The following is an 18496-nucleotide window of genomic DNA, read 5'->3' on the forward strand; positions in this document are numbered from 1 at the left end:
AGCTAACAAGGTCCGAAGTTATAGACCGATCGCGCAAGCAAAAACAGAACTGAGTATAGTGCAAAAGGAAAAAGGGGCATTCACTTTAGTTCAAGTCGTGCAAAATCACAAAGAAGATGCGAGGGGGCCCAACTCCGCCAACGCGATAGCTCAATCATACACACACTTCCAATCCCGGACAGTCGATCTTACTGGACTTGGGAGACAATCTCGCTGGCGCGGCCCAGGCTCTCCACCATCTGCTGGCATTCCTTCCGTCGCCGGATGGTGTAGTCACTCTCCTTCAACAGGTCTTCCATATCGGTGTTGGTGTACATGTTCTGGAGCAGCTCGCGCTGCATCTCGTCCTTGGTGAATCTGAAGATTCGGTTAGTAATTGGAGAAATAGATGATAGCCGAAAAAACATACTGGACCAGCGTATACATGACCGCCTTGGGAACCATATCAATCATCGTGCGCTTGGTGATGTTGAAGTACGACGTGATGAGAAGCTCTGCAGATGGAAATTAGCATGCTGATCATCTATGAACCAAGGTAGCACCTACTGATAACCTCAACCTCAATCGCTTCCTGCTCGGAGAGCGTGGCCGAGGCCTTCAGCGTCGCGGGAGGAGCCTCCATGGCTGCCATCTTCTTCTTGTTCTTCGAGGCCCAGAAGCTGCCGAAGAACCCACTGCCGTTGGGGCTCTCCCCAGTGGGATCCAGTGACGGGCTTTGAGCGCGAGCCGGCAGGGGCTTGCCGGTCTTGGGGTCGACTTGTGTCGGCTTGGCGGCGTGGTGGCGCTCATTCACAATGGCCATCGCCTACTTGGGAGTCAGTAGTGAGTCTTTGAGATGAAAAACGACGGAAAACCTACGCGGCTTCCGTTGAGGAAATCTGGGTGGCCAGTGTTGATGTAGCATGCCTCCATGTTGATCAGATCCTTGACCAGCTTGTTAGTCGGGTCCAAGCACTTCTTGAAGAAGGCGACGACCACGGCGTGGAACTTCTCCTTCAACATGGGGTAGCGGCGGAAGAGCTGCTTGTTCAGCAGCTGGCCCAGAATGCGAACCATCTCATCATAAACCAATGAGATACACTTTAAGCTGGGCTCTTCCAGGCGCTTGATTTGTTGCTTCACGATGTTTTCGAAAGCGGCAGTTCCCACGAACAGGGCTGGCGACGGACCAGACGAGTTGTAAAGCATCACCCGGATGTCACCGTCCTTAACGTGGTCAAAGGGATCGACCGCCTTGACACCATTCGAGTACAACTCGTGGAACACAAAGCTGATACGGGCACCACCTGAGAGCTCAATGCTGGAGAGTTCCTGATTCTTTCCCTCGAGGACGGTCCGGAATTCATTACTGAACTCAGTGATGATATTCAGGATAATGTTGGAGGGGTTGCCGAGCATGGAATCCCCAAGCTGCGACAGCTCCGAGGTATACTTCTGAAGGGAGGACGAAATGCGGGCCTTGATATCGGGAAGCGTTTGCTTGATGTGCATCATAAGAATCTAGCGCAGCGAGTGTTAGCCTTTTTCCTTTCATATCTGACAGCCACAACAACGTACCAAGTTTAGCTTCCGAGCCAAGTAGGGCGTACCGCAGTACGATGCCTTGTTCCGATACGCCTTGTGGTTCTCGAAGAAGTTCTTTTCGTTTTCCAGGGCGTATGCGATCGGCCGCTTATTTTCGATGTCGCGCTGGCCACGGTTGACCACCGGAACGTAGCCCAGACGCAGAGGAATAATCCGTCCAGCGAGAATATCCACCACGTCGGTTCCTTCATCCATCAGGTCGACCTTGGACAGCACACCGATGGTGCGCTGGCCCTCCGGATCCACTTCACGCGCCAGCTTCAACCCATCCGAGTTGGCCAGATCTTGGTTGGCGGAGGTGACGGCGAGGATAATGGCGTTGGGTTTGCTGATATACTTGAGCACCATGTCTCGAATCTGACGCTCGATATCCTTGGGCTGGTCGCCCACGGGCACCTTGGTCAAACCAGGCAGGTCGACCAGGGTTAGGGTGAGAACGTTGGGCGAGTAGATACGCAGGTTGATGGGCGCAGGCGAGATACCGGCGTTGCGACCGACCTTGGTCTCCGTCTCGCGCACAATCTCCTCGCGCATCTTGTTGAAGTCGTGGAACTTCTGGCCAGGTATGTGCAGGAACTCGCCATACTCGTCCACGTTCGCCTCGCTGTCGGTGGTTTCCAGCTTCTTGTCACCATTCACTTGCGTGGTCGGAGGCTTGTTGATCAACTGCAGGATAAGGGGTCTCCGAGTGACAATTCCGGAGCCACGAGGCAGGCTAGAAACGTAACAAAGGTTAGTGATCCCTCCAGCGTCGCCACCCCACATGAGGGCAAAACATACAAGTCCCGGCCGACAATATTCTCCAGCACCGAACTCTTTCCGCTGGACTGCGATCCGACGACGACAATCTGTGGCAAATCGATCGGGTTGTGTACCTGGAACCATAATAACGAGGTCAGCCAGCCCGCAGGGGGTCGTAACGGGACGAAAGTCGCCACGCAGCATCCTAGGAGGTACTTACCCCGACTGTTGAGAAGACATCCTGTAGCTTGTTGACCAGCGAGATCAAGCTGGGATCGTTCAAGTTGACACTGCGACAGGCATGAGATTAGTTTTCGGTCACCGGAGACGAGGGACAGGGGGGTGGTGGGTGTGGTGGGTTGCGTACGACTGGCCAGACGGGGATGCCATGGCTGGCGAGGGTGTGGGCGAGAAAGAGGTCTAGACAAAAGTATATCGGAAGAGTCTAGTAAGAGAAAGACAGGAGGGCGACAGAGAAGAATGGGAGGAATAGTGAATGTTTTGGGTGGGGGATGAATGAAGAGGGAAGAAGAAAGAGAAGGCGGTGATAAGACCAGGCCGGGCCAGGACTGGACCACGAGTTGGGTACCTAGTCTAGGTACCAACATTCACGCCACCCATACGGGACCGACCCAACAGATCATAATGGATTGAACGATTCTTATTCCACAAAATAAATAGCTACAGCGAAATCTCCCGAATCTCTAAAACAACATCACCTACTTACTCATCCGACACCGAGGCAAACCGCTCCGTCATGGACTGCAGGATCTTCTCGTACTTCCCCGTCACCTCCTGCTCGTTGTCCGGGACCTCGAACTTCATGCCGCGCAGCGACGCCTGAAGATCGGCCGTAACCTCGCGCACCTTGCTCCAGTTCTGGCCCTGCGCGATGGCCTTCTGGGCCTCGTCGTGGAAGCCCATGAACGCCTTCATCATGTACTCCGTCTTCCACAGCGGGCAGAATTGATCGTAGTCACTGTAGCCGTTCTGCTGCAGGAAGTCGTCCTTGAGCATGGCCGCCACATCCAGTGTGATCTTGTCCGAGTCGCCCAGGGCCGCCTTGCCGACCAGCTGCACGACTTGATCCAGATCCTCGGACTTGGTTAGCAGCTCACGGATTTGGTCGCGCAGGCGTGGGAAGTCGGGGTGATCCTTTTCGTAATACTTGTCCAGCACGTTGGTATACTTGCTGTACGACATGGACGTGTTAACCGACGGGAAGTGCTTGCGCTGCGCCAGTTTCTTGTCGAGACCCCAGAACACCTGGACGATACCCAGGGTGCTACTGGTGACGGGATCGGAGAAATCACCACCAGGCGGACTGACGGCACCGACAATGCTGACACTGCCGTCACGCTCGGGGCTACCCAGAGCGGTAGTCTTGCCAGCGCGCTCGTAGAACGAGGCTAGCTTGGCACCCAAGTAGGCCGGGAAACCTTGATCAGCAGGCATCTCTCCCAGACGACCAGAAATCTCACGCAGGGCCTCGGCCCAGCGCGAACTGGAGTCCGCCATCATGGCCACGTTCTTTCCCTGATCACGGAAGTATTCGGCGATCGTAATACCGGTGTAGATAGAGGCTTCACGCGCGGCGACGGGCATGTTCGAGGTGTTGGCGATCAAGCAGGTACGCTTCATGATGGGCTCCTTGCGACCTTCGATGGTAATGGAAAGCTAGAGAATAGAACAGTCAGTGACGGGTCGAAGAAGAACAGAGACTCATGCCTACCTCGGGGAAATCCATCAAGACCTCCGCCATCTCGTTACCACGTTCACCACAACCAACATAGACGATGATGTCGCTGTTGGAGAACTTGGACACTGACTGCGAAATGACAGTCTTGCCGCACCCGAAAGCGCCGGGAATGCACACGGTGCCACCTTGCACACTGGGAAAGAGAGCATCCAGCACTCTCTGGCCGACAATAAAGGGAGCGTCGGCGGACTGCTTGTCACCGACCGGGCGGGGCACACGGACGGGCCACGTCTGCATCATTCCATACTCGGTCTTCTTGCCCTGGAACTCGACTTCCAGCAGCTTCTCCTCGACAGTATAGCTGCCGGCGGGGGCTATCCGGGTGATGGTACCCCGCGCCCGAGGGGGCAGCAAGATCTTGTGGTCGTTCACCAAGCTGTTCTCAAACACGGTGCCCCAAATGTCACCGCCGGTGATGTGGTCACCGACCTTGTAGGCGGCCGGCTTGTACTCCCACTTCTTCTCGCGGTCCAGCGCATTGACGGAAATGCCACGCGGGATGTAGATGCCCTTGGAGACGTCAGAGATGGCTCGGAGGGGTCGCTGGATACCGTCGTAGATGGTTTCCATCAAACCAGGACCGAGTTCGACGGAGAGAGGCTTGCCCGTTCGGGTGACCGGGTCGCCAACAGTCAGACCGGCTGTCGGGTTGGTTGGTCAGTAGCAGTCGAGACACGCTAGGGGTGGTGAAGGGAACTCACCTGTTTCTTCGTAAACCTGGATCGTTGCCTTATCACCTTCAATGCGAATGACTTCACCGACCAATGAATCAAGTCCGACATGGCACTAGAATGAGGTGGTGATTGTGTCAGTCCAGTGTGGTGCTACCGGGGGAAGCTTCCAGCTGTCACTCACCAACTCGTACATGGCACAACCAATCATGTGCTCGGCCACGACGACAGGACCGGAGACGGAGAAGACGGCGCCATGGGGCTCGGAGCTCTGGCCTTGCTTTGCCGGAGCCATAATGGAGGAAGGGGGAGGCGTGGAGGGGGTTGAGGGTAGAGTGGTGGAGGACGACGTTGAAGAGGGCGAGGCGGGAAGCGGTGGGAGGTCGGGGGCGGGCGGTGATGCTTGAGGCACCGAATGGTCCAGCCCTTGTATCAATTCCAGCAATGAGGGTCGCGATCGCAGTCGACGCACTCCCAATCCAAGCATCCGTGGCTGTTTTGTGGTGTTGGTTTAGTGTCGAGGCTGAATTTGGCCCGATGGAGCCCCTAAGCCACTCCGGTGCTTTTGCGACTCCTTCCGACGGGTCGCGGTGGGAATCATCGTGATGGCCATGCTGGATGGAGCCCAGTGATGGCACTCGCCAGATCTACTCCGGCTAGAGTGGACTCTTCTGGCCACCGTCCATGAGTCTGAATGTGTCCAGCGGCCAGCATGTACATCTAACCCGAAGCCCAGCCAGCTCTAGCTTGGCCCAACATCACCCACACCGGCTTCATCCTCCCCGACTAATGGATTTATGAACACAGGCATTACTGAACCATCGCATGTGAAGCATGCATTTGCTCAACAGCATTTACATATGGTTGGACAGGTCGATCACGTTCACATGCCTCTATGGCAAGATCCCCCCTCACGGTTCCCCGGACCCCGGACCACGGTAAAATCTGGAGCCGCCAGAGAGCCACATCTGTCATAATTAACTACCATGCCCGCGATATAAAAATGTGGCGATCCAAGGTGCAGTATAGATCACCCGATCGATATTGCTTGGACTCGGAGCCATGGCCGCAAAGTCCCACCAGCGAGGCAACACCACCGAGTACCACTACTGGGGTTACTCGTTTACCTGGACCGATCGTCATCGTCCGGCAGAGGAGCTACAGCCCATGGTGCAGACGTGCGACAGCCTAGCCGATGAATGTGTGCAACGTCTCAACCAGCTTCCATCCCCTGATGGCGAGACCAAGACCTTCAAGAAAGATCTATACGGCCTGCTGAAGGATCATGCGGATGAAGACCCTAAACTGAAGGAGCTGTGGACACAGGTCAATACGGTTCCGGAATGGGTGGACTGGGACCAGATCCAGAGAGGACAAGATGTCTTTTACCGTTATGGCTTGCCCATCTTGAACGTGGTAGGTGTGTTCTGATAAATGGTCTTGATGTTGGTGCTGATATAGATGTATCAACAGCTCAGCTTTCAGAGCTTACTCGGTGGAATGTATGCTTCTAAACCCAAATTAAGATAGTCCAAGACTGATTGTCGCATCTAGGGGCGCGATCCGAGTTGTCGAGACACTCGCCCGAACCGGTGGGTTTGGCGCCAAGGTTGTTCGACGCCGACTGCTAGAGACCCTCCAGCATGTCCTCCAGGTCAACAGCTCAGCAGAGGGTATGAAACCCGGCGGCGAAGGCATGGTTTCCTCTGTGCGCGTGCGGCTCCTCCACTCGTCCGTTCGTCTCAAGATCTTAAGTTTGGTTGAAGAAAAACCAGAGTATTACGATGTCCAGAAGCATGGTACCCCTGTCAGCGACCTGGACTGCATTGGCACCATCAACACCTTCTCCAGCTCCGTAGTCTGGCTCGGTCTTCCACGCCAGGGTATCTATCCCAGTCAGAAGGAAATTGAAGACTACATTGCGCTGTGGAGACTGGTTGCGTATTATATGGGCACGCCAACGGAACCGTTCGAGTCCCCGACCAAGGCCCGCGCCATGATGGAGTCCCTCCTCCTCACCGAGATTGATCCCACGGAGACTGGCAGGGTCCTGGCAAAGAACATCATCATCGGGCTGGAGAACACGGCCCCCGCTTATGCCTCGAAGGAGTTCATGGAAGCCATGAGCCGACTCCTCAACGGCGACGCACTCGCGAACGAGCTGGATATCCCGAAACCCACTCTGTACTACCGGATGCTGATCTGGGGGTATGTGTTCTGGGTTGTATGGGCCTCATACTTGATCCCGAAGATCGGATTTCTTGACCGGCTCATGATTGGAGTAAGTTATTTTCCATCTTTCAGTTGAAGCCCTACTGACAAGTGTTCCAGCTCCGCCGCAAACACTTCTACAAGGTCATTCTTGACAAGAACATAGGACTGGGAGGCGAGTCTCGCTTTGAATTCAAATACGTGCCCACTCTTACACGCACTACGCGTTTGGGAGAACGGCGGTCGACCAAGTTTGAGAAACCGGGAATCGAAAACTTGGCGCGGATGGGGCTTTTCTCTGCTTTCATAGCACTGCTCACTCTCGGTATGGGTCTGCTCTTTGCCGCCAGGTCAATACCCTCGAATCAATTGTTCCTAGCTATCCAGTCATAAGGGGAAAGAGTGCGAGGTTTCTTATTAATGTCTAAATGCCGTTATGAACAGTCTTATGTTGAATACCTGTCGGTCACCATGAAGCCATCTCAATAATATCACAGTCATAGTAGAGAAGCGTGCCACTCCATCTTAACAAGGCCATGATCAATATGGCCAGCAATGGGCTTGTCGTGCCTTTCCTCGGCGCTCTACAAGCCTGCACCTCGGTACTGCTCACCATGTGCTACGGCGTAGCAGCGCGTCGACTGCGACTCATCCACGAAGCAACCATCAACGACATGTCCGGACTAGGAGTGAAGCTCTTCCTCCCTGCCCTGATCGTTGTCAATCTCGGCCGGCAGCTGCATCTGGACACAGCGCTAAACTACCTCCGGGTACTCAGTACGCAAGCACGATGAGATACATCCGAATCCCTACCTGATAACTGTTAGTATGGTCCGCACTACATACCTCCGTCTCAATCATAGTAGCCTATCTAGTCTCCCATCTGTTCAAGCTCCCGCAATGGGTGACGCCCACCTGCTCATTCAACAACCCCATATCATTCCCGCTATTTCTCCTCGAATCCCTCAAAAGCGTGGGCAGTCTGCGAGTCCTCCTCCGCGACAGAGAAAGCATGTCCGAAGCCATCGACCGCGCGCAGAGCTACTTCCTTGTCTGTGCCGTGATCGCCAAGTCCACGGCGTATGCCTTGGGACCGAAGATGTTACACGATGGCGTGGATCCGAACAGTAGTATCGGTGATGCAGAGGAGCACCATCGCGCTGTCAGAATTCCCGAAGAAGATGAGCAGCTCACAGAGCGCACTTCTCTTCTACCGAGGCGTGCGCAAAAAGCTAGACAGGCGGCTGGTCGCCGCATTCAGCACTGGAGTAAATGGATCGGCTCGTTTTGCCCGCACCGCGTCAAGCAGGAACCGATGGCACCGTTTGGCACGCCCTTTGCCGACGTGGTTATCGGGTGTACTATCCTCGGCGCGGTGCTGGGTTTAGTCCCTGCTCTGCACTGGGCGTTTTTCTTCCCGGAGGAGGAGGGTGGGATATTCAGCGCCTGGCTGACCTCCAGCGTTCGTCATATTGGACATCTGTTTACCACGCTGCAGATCTTCATGGTTTGGTGTAAGTTGGGCGTCAGTTTTGAGCAGATGATCGCATCTGGCGACTCGGGCCGGACACCAGTCAAGGCCATCACGATTGTTTTTCTGCTGCAGTTGGTGCTCTGGCCGGCGATGAGTATCTCGCTGATCTATGGATTAGCAAGAGGCACTACGCTGCTCGGCAGTGACCCTATGGTCTGGTTCACCATGATGCTCATGCCAGTTGGCCCGCCGTCGCTGGTAATTTTAGGGTTAGCGGAGCTGGCGAAGGCGTCGGAGCGTGAGAAAATGGCGATTGCCAAGACGCTGACGGTAGGAATGAGGACAGTACTGGAAGCGAGAAAGGGCTGACGGGTGTTAGATCATGTATGCACTCTCGCCGTTGGTGTGTTTTGCCATCACCGGCGCCCTCACGGCATCGGAGGCAGTGCTGAAGGCGAGATCGAAGACATGAATGGCATGACGTCTACAGCGCAGGGAAGAATGTGGCAACCGACCTCACATAGCATTATTATCGATTTGATATTGTTGTAAATTACATTCTACCGACTTTCATCCCATCGCATCCCCATGAGTGACGAGTTGTTTCGTCCGATACTTCGCTCCTAATTGACCATCCTCAACCGTCTTTTTACTTCTAAAAATCAAGTGCAGGTTAGCCCTCACATCCATTCTTTATATGGCTCATCACCAGTTTTCAAGCCGGTGAGAAGGAGTACATACTCCACATCCCTTGCAGACGCACTCGTTACCACAAGTGCAACCTTGAGGTCCGGTACAGTTGCAGGTCGATCCGCAGTCGCAGCCCATAGTGTGAGAGTGGAGTGTGTGAGAGTGTTTGAAATATGATCTGGTGGGTTAAGGAGTAGATGTGTCTAACACTATTTTAAAAAATGGGCAGATAGCTGCATTATATACCTCCGGGTGGCCAGTCTGGGCTGACAGCATCATGATGGCGTCAGTAGGCGATGGCGAACCACTGGAAGAACGTAGGTCGTACTACCTATTGTAGTTAACTCAGCTTCGGGTAGACCTGCCCACAGGGTGTCAATAGCTCGGTATCGAGTAGGTACCTGCCTCTACTATGTAGGATGATGCGCATCAGCTGATAAGCGTCGGTGCAACAAAGTCACACACGCTGCTTGTCACGACACCTGGATCCAGTCTGACCCACGCCGATAAGGATCCCGCCCGACAGAGGGGAACCCAACCTCGAACATCATCTTTGTTACCTTCACACTTCGCCTTACCTTCCCTTCCCCTCAAGAGACAAGGCCACTCGCCAAAACCCCCGTGTACCCGCAGCTCCGTTTGAGGTTTGCTCACCTGGTTCTGCCACACAGAGCCAGGGTGACTGGGCAAGAGATACCTTCGACCTGGCCGACAATCCTCCCTACCGACCCTCCATCGCCTCCGACCACCCCGACTCTCCTTTCCCCCTCGATTCCTCCTCGCCGGCTAGTAATCCCGGTGCATCTCCTCCACTGTCAGAGTTCCCGCCTACAGCTCCCCAGCTCTCCTCCCGCCGCCCAACCAACCCTCGCCGCCGCCCGCGTCCCTCGGACACACCGAGTCCCTCGACTGCGGGGACCGCATCTGACCCCGGGAGCCAGCCCGATTCCCGCCATACCGGCCGAGCCGCCGGCCGTTCTCCCTCCCCCAAGCGCAGGCGCCTGGTAATCATGCGTGCCGATGGACTGTCCACAGCGAACGGCTTCTCGTCGAATGGGACAGTCTCGACGCCCTCGAGGAAAGCCGGTCTGAACGGACAAGCAATCGCCACCAACGGAAGCTCCCATACGAATGGTGCCGACAAGGCGTTGGCGAGCCCAACCTACTTCGGCCATAACCGAGAGGAGGTGACGCGGATATTGATTCAGAGCTTGTACGAGCTAGGCTACAATGGGGCGGCATCACTGCTGAGCTCGGAGAGCGGCTATCAGCTGGAGACCGAAAGCGTGGCAACATTTCGGAACGCGGTGCTAGGAGGCAGGTGGTCGGAAGCCGAGAGGATCCTCATCCTGTCATTCCGTTCGGATGCGGCGTCACAACGCAGTGGCCAGAAGTCCCCGTCCGAGGATACCTTGGCGTTGGCCGAAGGTGCCGACAGGAACGAGATGCTCTTCCTCCTGCGGCAGCAGAAGTTCCTCGAGTTACTAGAGGCCCACGACCTGGGTGCTGCGCTTACGGTCCTCCGGCAAGAGCTGACTCCATTAAATCATGACATCGAGCGGCTGCATGCGCTCTCCAGGTAAGGCCCCCTGTGCGGGGTACAAGAAAGGACGTATATTAACCCGGACAGTCTCCTCATGTGCCCGCCGGAGCTCTTACACGACCAAGCGGTGTGGGATGGGCCGGTCAGCTCGTCTCGAGAGCGCCTGCTAGGTGAATTATCGAGTAAGCCAAACCGCGGTCGGACCTCCCGTTCATACTAACTCGAGATCAGAATCGATTTCCCCATCCGTGATGATCCCCCAACACCGGCTTGCCATCCTATTAGACACCGTGAAGCAAAGCCAAATCAACAACTGTTTATATCATAATACCGCCGAACCCCCCTCGCTCTACTCCGACCACATGTGCGACCGCAACGACTTTCCGTTGGACATCAGCGTCAATCTGACCCAACATTCCGATGAAGTCTGGTACTGCGAATTTTCTCATGATGGCACCAAACTGGTCACTGCTGGCAAAGACCGAAGCGTGCTCATCTACGATACGTCTAGCTTCGCCGTGCTTCATCGGCTCGCCGACCATGGAGACGGGGTTGCATATGTGAGCTGGAGTCCGGACGACTCGAAAGTGATATCCTGTTCACAAGACAAGAAAGCGCGTGTGTGGAGTGTCGAAGTAAGCGTGTCTCTATCCATACATACAGAAGTTTTGTCTATGCTAACACACACATTAGACTGGCCGGTGCCTGCTGACCATCAATCAACACCGCCATCCGGTCACTGCGGCCGCATGGGCTGCAGACGGGGAATCATTTGTCACGGCTTCTCTGGATGCGAGCTGCCAACTAGGTCATTGGAGTGTACGGGGGCAGCCGTTGTACATGTGGCATGGCGGGTTCCGTGTCCAAGATTGCGCTGTCAGCCCCGACGGCCGACGTCTTGTAGCGGCAGACACGGAAGCCAAGATCCATGTGTACAATTTCCTCACTCACGAGGAAGAGTACTGCCTCCCGCTTCCGAGTAAACCGACCTCGGTTGCCATCAGTCGAGACTCGAGACACGTTCTGGTGAACTTACAGGAAGGGGAGATCCAGCTTGTGGACATGGAGACTACTGCTGTGGTCCGGCGCTTCCGAGGCCAAAAACAGGGCGAATTTGTGATTCGGAGTACATTTGGCGGAGCTGCTGAGAATTTCGTTATCAGTGGCAGCGAGGGTGAGTTTTTTTCTTGTCGTTTACTGGACACCACTAACTTATTTCCCAGACTCGCGCGTCTACATTTGGCACAAAGAGAACGGGACACTGGTCGAAACATTGGACGGTCATGTCGCGGGATGCGTCAACTCAATATCCTGGAACCCGGTAGACCCAGGCATGTTCGCGTCGGCGGGCGATGACTGCATCGTGAGAATGTAAGAATTGCCCTTTTTTTTTTTAACCTGTGTCGTTGTCGTCCATATACTCACAAATACCCGCCAGCTGGTCTCGAGATCACGACCGAACTCGCACAAGCACAATTCCCACGCCACGCCGAGGAATTGCACCATCAAATGGATTCACGCAGACGAGCGCATTGCGAACCACATCATCAGCCTTTTGAAACGAGTTTCCCTCCCCTCTTCTTCTTCTTCCTCCCCTCTCTCCATCCCCTCCACTTGGAGAATGTCTTTTGTGGCTCTCCTGTCTCTGTCTCGTGCCATTCGCTTGCTTTGTTTTCCTTTCTTTTATTTCATTCTCACATGTATCACGGTCAAGGGACACACATACCCGGAGCTTTTTTTGGACTGAAAGACGACGATAAACTTTGCTTTGATTTATTTTTTCCCCGCGTGCTTCCGTGGCGTTTCTTGATTCTGTCTCCCGCTTCTTCCGCATATACATCGTACGTAGTAGTCTTGGGGAATGGTGAATTGTTACGCGACCCTGTCTAGTGTGCCTGTTTGGACGAGCATCTCTAGATACAATGTAGTAGCGCTTTGGCTTGCCTAGGGCTGTTCCAACAGTACTCCAATTGGCCCAGTCTGGGCGGTATGAAAGAGCTCGCATGAACCGCCAGCGTAGATCGTTTGATGGTCCGGATTGACAGGTCATATTATTCCGATTTGTAGGCTGCGGGGTAATTTATACTCTCTCGCTCTATATTCCATCTGCAAGAATCTACTTCTCTCCCAAGAATCAGTTTTGGTGTAAACTTACATCCACTTTGTCGCTCCTCCACTCAACCGGCCTTTGATACTGCACATGTAGGGTTTTGAGTGCTATTCTCCACCAGAGCAATCTCTCCTTCCTCACTACGCCTAGGCTCCAAACTCGTCCCCGGTACCAGGCGCGTAGTGAGTTTCTTGCTTTGACACCTTACAGGTACTCTTTGCTCTTACACCCAAGGATACTGGATACTAGACTCCTTCGCGCTCCGCTTTCCTGGCACCAAGTGCGTCTTCGAGGAGAGGAGAGGTCCAGTCCACCATGGTTTTCCGTCCAGACAGCCCCGTCGAACTTCCTGATGGTCGCCTGGTGTGTGGCTCGCACGGGCTCGTGATCTGTGGCATCTGCACGGTAGACTATAGCTTCATGGAAGAAGATGACATGGAAGAAGGGGACGACTTTGAAGACCGTGACATGGATAACGACGGAGACAGTGACGATGATGATGAAACTCATGATCCTCCTGAAAATCCTCTACGTGGCTATTTCATTTCCCACCCTCTTGGTACGGGTCTGGGTAGGGAGTGCACGGTCGGTACGGGACGCGTGATCCCTACGAAGTTTCATCCTCCAAATCCGAGTGATACGCCAGAGTCACTTTTCCCACTTCGCATTGGAGAAAGGTCTACGCCACGTGTACGTCGGTTCACTCGTAAATCCGACTTGGGCACCCAATTCCTTATTTACACCGATGGAGCGTGTTTGGACAACGGCGGGGCGAACCCAAGAGCCGGTTGTGCCTTTGTTTTCAAACCTACTACACAAAACCCCCTAGTCCACGGCTATACTGCCTTTCGTCTGGAAAACGAAGGACCCACCGGCGAACGACATCCGCAAACAAGCAATCGCGCAGAATTGCGCGCCGTTATCGCAGCTTTACGATTCCGATATTGGCCTGGAGAAGGCGCGGATGGACTAGTTATTGCAACGGATTCCGAATACGTAGCCGAAGGTATAACAACCTGGATACGCGGATGGCAACGGAGGGACTGGAAGACGAGCATGGGGGCGCCAGTCAAGAACCAAGACCTTTGGCAGTGTCTGCTCGGGGAGGTGGAATTCTGGAACGAGAAGGGGATGAGCATTGAATTCTGGCGTATTCCAAGAGAATGGAACACTGAGGCGGACCGCCTTGCCAAAGAAGCCGCTAATGAGGACCCAATTGACGAATTCGCCACTGTATCGGGCGTCCTTGTTTAAACTTGAACACAGATAATCCGTCTCTCCAATGGAATTCATCACACGCTATCAGGGGCGATCTACAGGAGGGTCCCCGGACCAGACCCCTTTCGGTTAGGTATGTTATTTGAATCCTCTCCAGGATTGCGTCTCTCTGCGAATTGGACTACTATTCCTGTTCCGTGCTCGTTCAGTCTCATTTCTCTCGGCCTGGTTCACAGGTTATCTACCCTGACAACTAGGGTATGAAATTGAAGAAGTGCTTAGGATGTACAGGAGTTTCAAAGATGCGTAGGCCGTTTTCTAGCTATGTATCGGAAGGGGAAAGGAGAGGCCGGGGCAAGAGTCAATTTGTGTATCTGAAATCATCTCTATTCAGTAAGTACCGGTAACTATTCCACCAGAACTGTAAAAGTACCAGTAGGCAGACAAAAATATTATTATCGTTCTCGTGATTGTCTCCGATAGTTGCTATGTAATATGGTCTTGGGTCCTATCCTCAAGTTTGGAAGAAAGACACCGCCACCCCCCAGCAACCTTGCCAATCTTCCTCCCTCTCTGATCGACATGTAGCTTAAGCCATTATCCACTGTCATAGACGAAGAACAGTGGGGGAGAGTTAGCAGGCGGTATTCCGACGAGTACGATCTTTAGGGAACGAAGATACATCCTCCAGTTCCAAATCGGCAACCACAGGTCTTGGCAGAACAGACCAAAACAACGGGAATTTGCCGGCAACTGACTCAATAAAATGCCCCGTTACACCCGCTTATCTTGAGAGGTCCGTTTCGGCCCCTATTAGCCTCTATGCGTATCATCAAGTCAGTGGAGAATAAACGGTGGGTCGTTCGTTGGTCATGGTGTTAGACTTACTTGAGAACCATGGATCCAGCAAATCTGAATGGGTACCTGAGATTGCCAACACCGAGACAGTCTATAATTAGCCTAAAATATGATAAAACATGTTTGATAAACTGTAACGGAGTCCCTCCGACGACTAGAACACTTGGCCCCAACTCCACCTTGATGCTTGACTAGCGTTGTATACTCACTGATCGGCGTCAGCAGTGGCAGTAGTGCAAGATAGTCTTCGTTTGGGGCCAATGACAGACCAGATAGATCAGCTCATAGAAGCTTAGTACAAGCCGCAGCGATAAACACGTTACATACATGATGCATTCCTGGGGCTGCTCCTCACCTGTCTAAGGCTTGTATGGCTTAAAAAGGAGAAGAGGACCAAACATAGTTAATGGCGTCAACAAATACTACACTGTGTTCCTTTGTATCTGTGTTGAGGAGATCTCCATTTAAGGTCTAATTGCGCCTGGTCAACGTGGACTCTATTTCCTCGCATTGCCATGCATTATACACTCCTCCTGACTTTAGGCTCTGGTATGTTATTCATTCTTCTACAGCTGAGGAGAGTATCTCATCTCGCAAATTAGTTCTTACCGCAAGTGCAATTCCGGGTAGACATGCTCTCTTAGCTGGACGACAAGTCAGTTCAAGTGGAACAGTGTCGCCTACGTCTAGCAGCTCTACAGCGACTTCTAGCGGCGCATACCCATACAGGACGGACTATGCTTATCTTTGCAAGGGCAATGTGCTAAATGCCAAAGTATGGAACCAGTTTAATATAGACGGGTGGTCGGCCTATTTGTTAGAATCCCTGAGCATCTTGCGATGGTTTTGAGACTAATTTATATCTAGATGTAACGAAATGACTAGCGGCAAGGAAAGTTTCCTGGATTACCTCGTGCAGCACACGACTGGCATTAGTGAATTTCATTGCGAAATGTGAGTTCAGCTATTATCCACCGATGCATTATTGATTTCTAATTAGCGGTCGTTATCTCTTTAGTGGTCAAGATTGCGATTTGACCGAAACTGCGCAGGGCTGCAATACAGCGCCGATATCGAATCCCCAGAACTGGGCTCTGATCTACGGGATCCGGAATTTCCATAACTGGGTCAATGGGATGCTCACAGCGATTGATTCAGCCCAGACAAACATGAACACAATGAATGGCTATATGCAAGCCTACTTCACAACCCACAATTTCACTCTCGCGGTATATACCTCCTTCACAATTCCAAAAGAACTCAATTCTAAATCTTTCTCGCAGGCTCAAACTTATCAAAACTCGCTCGTTTCAGGATCCATGAGTGCTTTAAGTGGACTTCTCACCTTAGCAAAGCTCGCCTTACCAGAATTGAATGCCATAACAGCGGCTGGAGCTCTTGCAACTCTAGGTGGTGCGGGGGCCACAATGGATACGGGTATTCTGGGGTCCATTATGTCAGAAACGGTTGGAGTGTGCGTTTTTTCTCCTTGTGATCTCTGCCATAAAATACTGATGCAAACTAATTTAGCATCGAAACCCAGCTTAAGGAGATAGGCAATATGGATAAATGGTTGTACCATGTATTCGAGGCTATGCGATACGCAGTCATAGACTGGGGCAACAGTACCATCAACGGCATTGCCTATTTCAGCGAAGATGACATGTATTATTATCTAGACCCCTCTGGTGTCGTCGACTGGCTTAATGGCGGTGCCTTTGCGCAGGACATCTCGGAAACATACCAGCTAACGATCGATAATGCGGCCATGAAATCCGTCTTTGCCGTCGCTGTCTCGGATCTATGGGTCCAAGAGGAGGTTTTCATCGTTAATACAACCGACGCCTGGACATTTACTGGAGATGATTATGCGACATTGAATATTGACAAAAACGACATGACTAGGGTCACTTATAATGACCAAGTCTACTTTTTCGTTAAGAACACCGACGGCGCGGCACCCGACTCAGCCTATGACCCAGTGCCTGGCATTGATAACCTCAAGGAGTTAGGACTAAGCACTACTGAGGTTATCGAGGCCTCCGCCTACACGCTCAATCATATCGGCTTCAATAGCACTTGGGATCCCAAGGGCGCACTCTCTGCCATGACCTCGGACGATCCTCCACCGGGTGGCCTCTTCATGAATATACCCATCTGTCAACTGGGCATCTTGGAAGCCCCCTCCGTGGACCTGTTCACGCAGGGCTGTTCGACTGTGGACATAGCCGCAGAGGTGAGTACTTTCACATTGCCCCCGCCATCTAATTTGCTAACAACCTTGGTATGTCTATAGTGCGACTTTAAAAGATATATCAACTGGTCCTGCTCCAAGCAAATCCAGACCACAAACGGAGTCGTTCAGCCCTGGCCATACAAGATGTACGATCCAGATTGGAATTAGCATTTATGTAGTTACCCCTCCGGCCATTTAATGATTATTGTTATGAAAGAATATCCAAGCACCTGGTCCTAAAATCGTGTGGCTTTGGAAAAGACATAGGCCATGGAGATTCAAGCAAGCTACGACAACGTCATATTCCTCGTAGGGCATAGGTTGTCTGTTCAAATATGAAAAAATTACGTTCCCTCTACTTATTCTGGCCCTTGAAAAGACTTAACAAGCTCTTTGAGTCTAGTGGCGGCCATATCCAGGTCGAGATCGGGAGATATTGCCTCTTTCATACGTATTCCGTTGAATCCATGCCAGCTGACGTGACCCCCTAGGCCACCTTCGGATACTAGCCCTAACTAGTTGGCCACTCCTTGCAATTGAAAGTCTTTTAAGTCTAGAAGGGTAGATGGACTACTTGGACTATTTGGGGCTGGAAACCTATCGAAATGTTCAAGTAAGGTATTATCGCCAAGAAGAGGCTCAACTGTTTCGTTATGTACGAAGGTCCAGTGGCCTCTTAAATGAATAACAATGTACAGTACTTCTAAGCTCATCCAAAATTTTGCGCCTTCCTGAACATGCTGTAAAGTGACCCTTTCGGTGTTCTCACTTCGCTCACTTTCTCGAAGCCGAACTTGGTATACAGCTGAATCCCGGCCGGTGAGGACAGCAAAATCCCATCTCTATGAGCTTTATCGGCTTCTTCGCATGCCCATTTCATAAGCATAGAGCCGATACCACGGCGCTGATACATTGGATTCACAGCCACGATAGTGAGGGCTAGAAAAGGGTAAGCATGGACCTGCGCGAAGAAACAAGGCAATCCTCTTACACCAGATATTCTCCTGACCATGTATTACCCGGTTTTGCTCTGCCATGAGCATCTTTGAGACTTCTGACCAAGTATCCTTATCCAGTGTCTCGGGCTCAGGATTAGAATGAAGTTCTACCTGGCCTTTCTGAATCTTATTTTGGACAGTGTTATTCAGGACAGCGTAGCCAGCAAATCCAACAGGAGTCCCGTCTTCGGTACAGATTTTGCGGAAGTTGGAACTGTCTTCTTCCAAACTATGTTTGAAGTTGCATGTCATCCATCGAATTTCGTCTTCTTGGGTCTCTGGGCCAGAATGGGGGAACATTGTGAGACGAATCGGATTGTCTAGCATGGCCGGGAAGTCACATTCTCGAATCAGGCGCTCAGCATCTGAGGCTTGCACGTGCAAAAGGCTGAAAGACATCTGC

At 52.6% G+C, this 18496-nt stretch overlaps 10 protein-coding genes across 10 annotated transcripts; 7 read left to right on the forward strand and 3 right to left on the reverse strand.

The window, feature by feature from the left end:
• Positions 1-188: 188 nt before the first annotated feature.
• On the reverse strand, positions 189-2715 carry N7474_000097 (dynamin-like GTPase vpsA; the record flags this gene model as incomplete). The annotated part of the gene is made up of 8 exons (XM_057191512.1): positions 189-357; positions 410-492; positions 554-805; positions 859-1500; positions 1558-2299; positions 2365-2459; positions 2546-2615; positions 2648-2715. The coding sequence occupies 8 exons, from the start codon at positions 2713-2715 to the stop codon at positions 189-191; spliced, it is 2121 nt and encodes a 706-aa protein (XP_057056465.1).
• Positions 2716-3048: 333 nt separating this feature from the next.
• N7474_000098 (H(+)-transporting V1 sector ATPase subunit A) lies at positions 3049-5242 on the reverse strand (the record flags this gene model as incomplete). Its single annotated transcript, XM_057191513.1, has 4 exons — positions 3049-4002; positions 4058-4725; positions 4786-4870; positions 4940-5242. The coding sequence occupies 4 exons, from the start codon at positions 5240-5242 to the stop codon at positions 3049-3051; spliced, it is 2010 nt and encodes a 669-aa protein (XP_057056466.1).
• Positions 5243-5817: 575 nt separating this feature from the next.
• N7474_000099 (oxygenase MpaB family protein) lies at positions 5818-7063 on the forward strand (the record flags this gene model as incomplete). The annotated part of the gene is made up of 2 exons (XM_057191514.1): positions 5818-6179; positions 6310-7063. 2 exons carry the CDS (start codon positions 5818-5820, stop codon positions 7061-7063), a joined length of 1116 nt encoding a protein of 371 aa, XP_057056467.1.
• A 439-nt stretch (positions 7064-7502) lies between these two features.
• Positions 7503-7760, forward strand: N7474_000100 (uncharacterized protein; the record flags this gene model as incomplete). Its single annotated transcript, XM_057191515.1, has 1 exon — positions 7503-7760. The coding sequence occupies one exon, from the start codon at positions 7503-7505 to the stop codon at positions 7758-7760; it is 258 nt and encodes an 85-aa protein (XP_057056468.1).
• A 218-nt stretch (positions 7761-7978) lies between these two features.
• N7474_000101 (Auxin Efflux Carrier superfamily) lies at positions 7979-8809 on the forward strand (the record flags this gene model as incomplete). The annotated part of the gene is made up of 1 exon (XM_057191516.1): positions 7979-8809. One exon carries the CDS (start codon positions 7979-7981, stop codon positions 8807-8809), a length of 831 nt encoding a protein of 276 aa, XP_057056469.1.
• A 598-nt stretch (positions 8810-9407) lies between these two features.
• On the forward strand, positions 9408-10713 carry N7474_000102 (uncharacterized protein; the record flags this gene model as incomplete). The annotated part of the gene is made up of 2 exons (XM_057191517.1): positions 9408-9415; positions 9642-10713. 2 exons carry the CDS (start codon positions 9408-9410, stop codon positions 10711-10713), a joined length of 1080 nt encoding a protein of 359 aa, XP_057056470.1.
• A 54-nt stretch (positions 10714-10767) lies between these two features.
• N7474_000103 (WD40 repeat domain-containing protein) lies at positions 10768-12048 on the forward strand (the record flags this gene model as incomplete). Its single annotated transcript, XM_057191518.1, has 4 exons — positions 10768-10843; positions 10905-11308; positions 11505-11847; positions 11897-12048. 4 exons carry the CDS (start codon positions 10768-10770, stop codon positions 12046-12048), a joined length of 975 nt encoding a protein of 324 aa, XP_057056471.1.
• Positions 12049-13098: 1050 nt separating this feature from the next.
• On the forward strand, positions 13099-14037 carry N7474_000104 (uncharacterized protein; the record flags this gene model as incomplete). Its single annotated transcript, XM_057191519.1, has 1 exon — positions 13099-14037. The coding sequence occupies one exon, from the start codon at positions 13099-13101 to the stop codon at positions 14035-14037; it is 939 nt and encodes a 312-aa protein (XP_057056472.1).
• A 1699-nt stretch (positions 14038-15736) lies between these two features.
• On the forward strand, positions 15737-17263 carry N7474_000105 (uncharacterized protein; the record flags this gene model as incomplete). The annotated part of the gene is made up of 5 exons (XM_057191520.1): positions 15737-15813; positions 15860-16088; positions 16143-16333; positions 16390-17095; positions 17156-17263. 5 exons carry the CDS (start codon positions 15737-15739, stop codon positions 17261-17263), a joined length of 1311 nt encoding a protein of 436 aa, XP_057056473.1.
• A 541-nt stretch (positions 17264-17804) lies between these two features.
• On the reverse strand, positions 17805-18492 carry N7474_000106 (acyl-CoA N-acyltransferase; the record flags this gene model as incomplete). Its single annotated transcript, XM_057191521.1, has 2 exons — positions 17805-18034; positions 18087-18492. 2 exons carry the CDS (start codon positions 18490-18492, stop codon positions 17805-17807), a joined length of 636 nt encoding a protein of 211 aa, XP_057056474.1.
• Positions 18493-18496: the final 4 nt, after the last annotated feature.

Source organism: Penicillium riverlandense (assembly GCF_028828495.1).
Source record: "Penicillium riverlandense strain IBT 135883 chromosome Unknown utg000001l_segment0_segment0, whole genome shotgun sequence".
Lineage (NCBI taxonomy): Eukaryota > Fungi > Ascomycota > Eurotiomycetes > Eurotiales > Aspergillaceae > Penicillium > Penicillium riverlandense.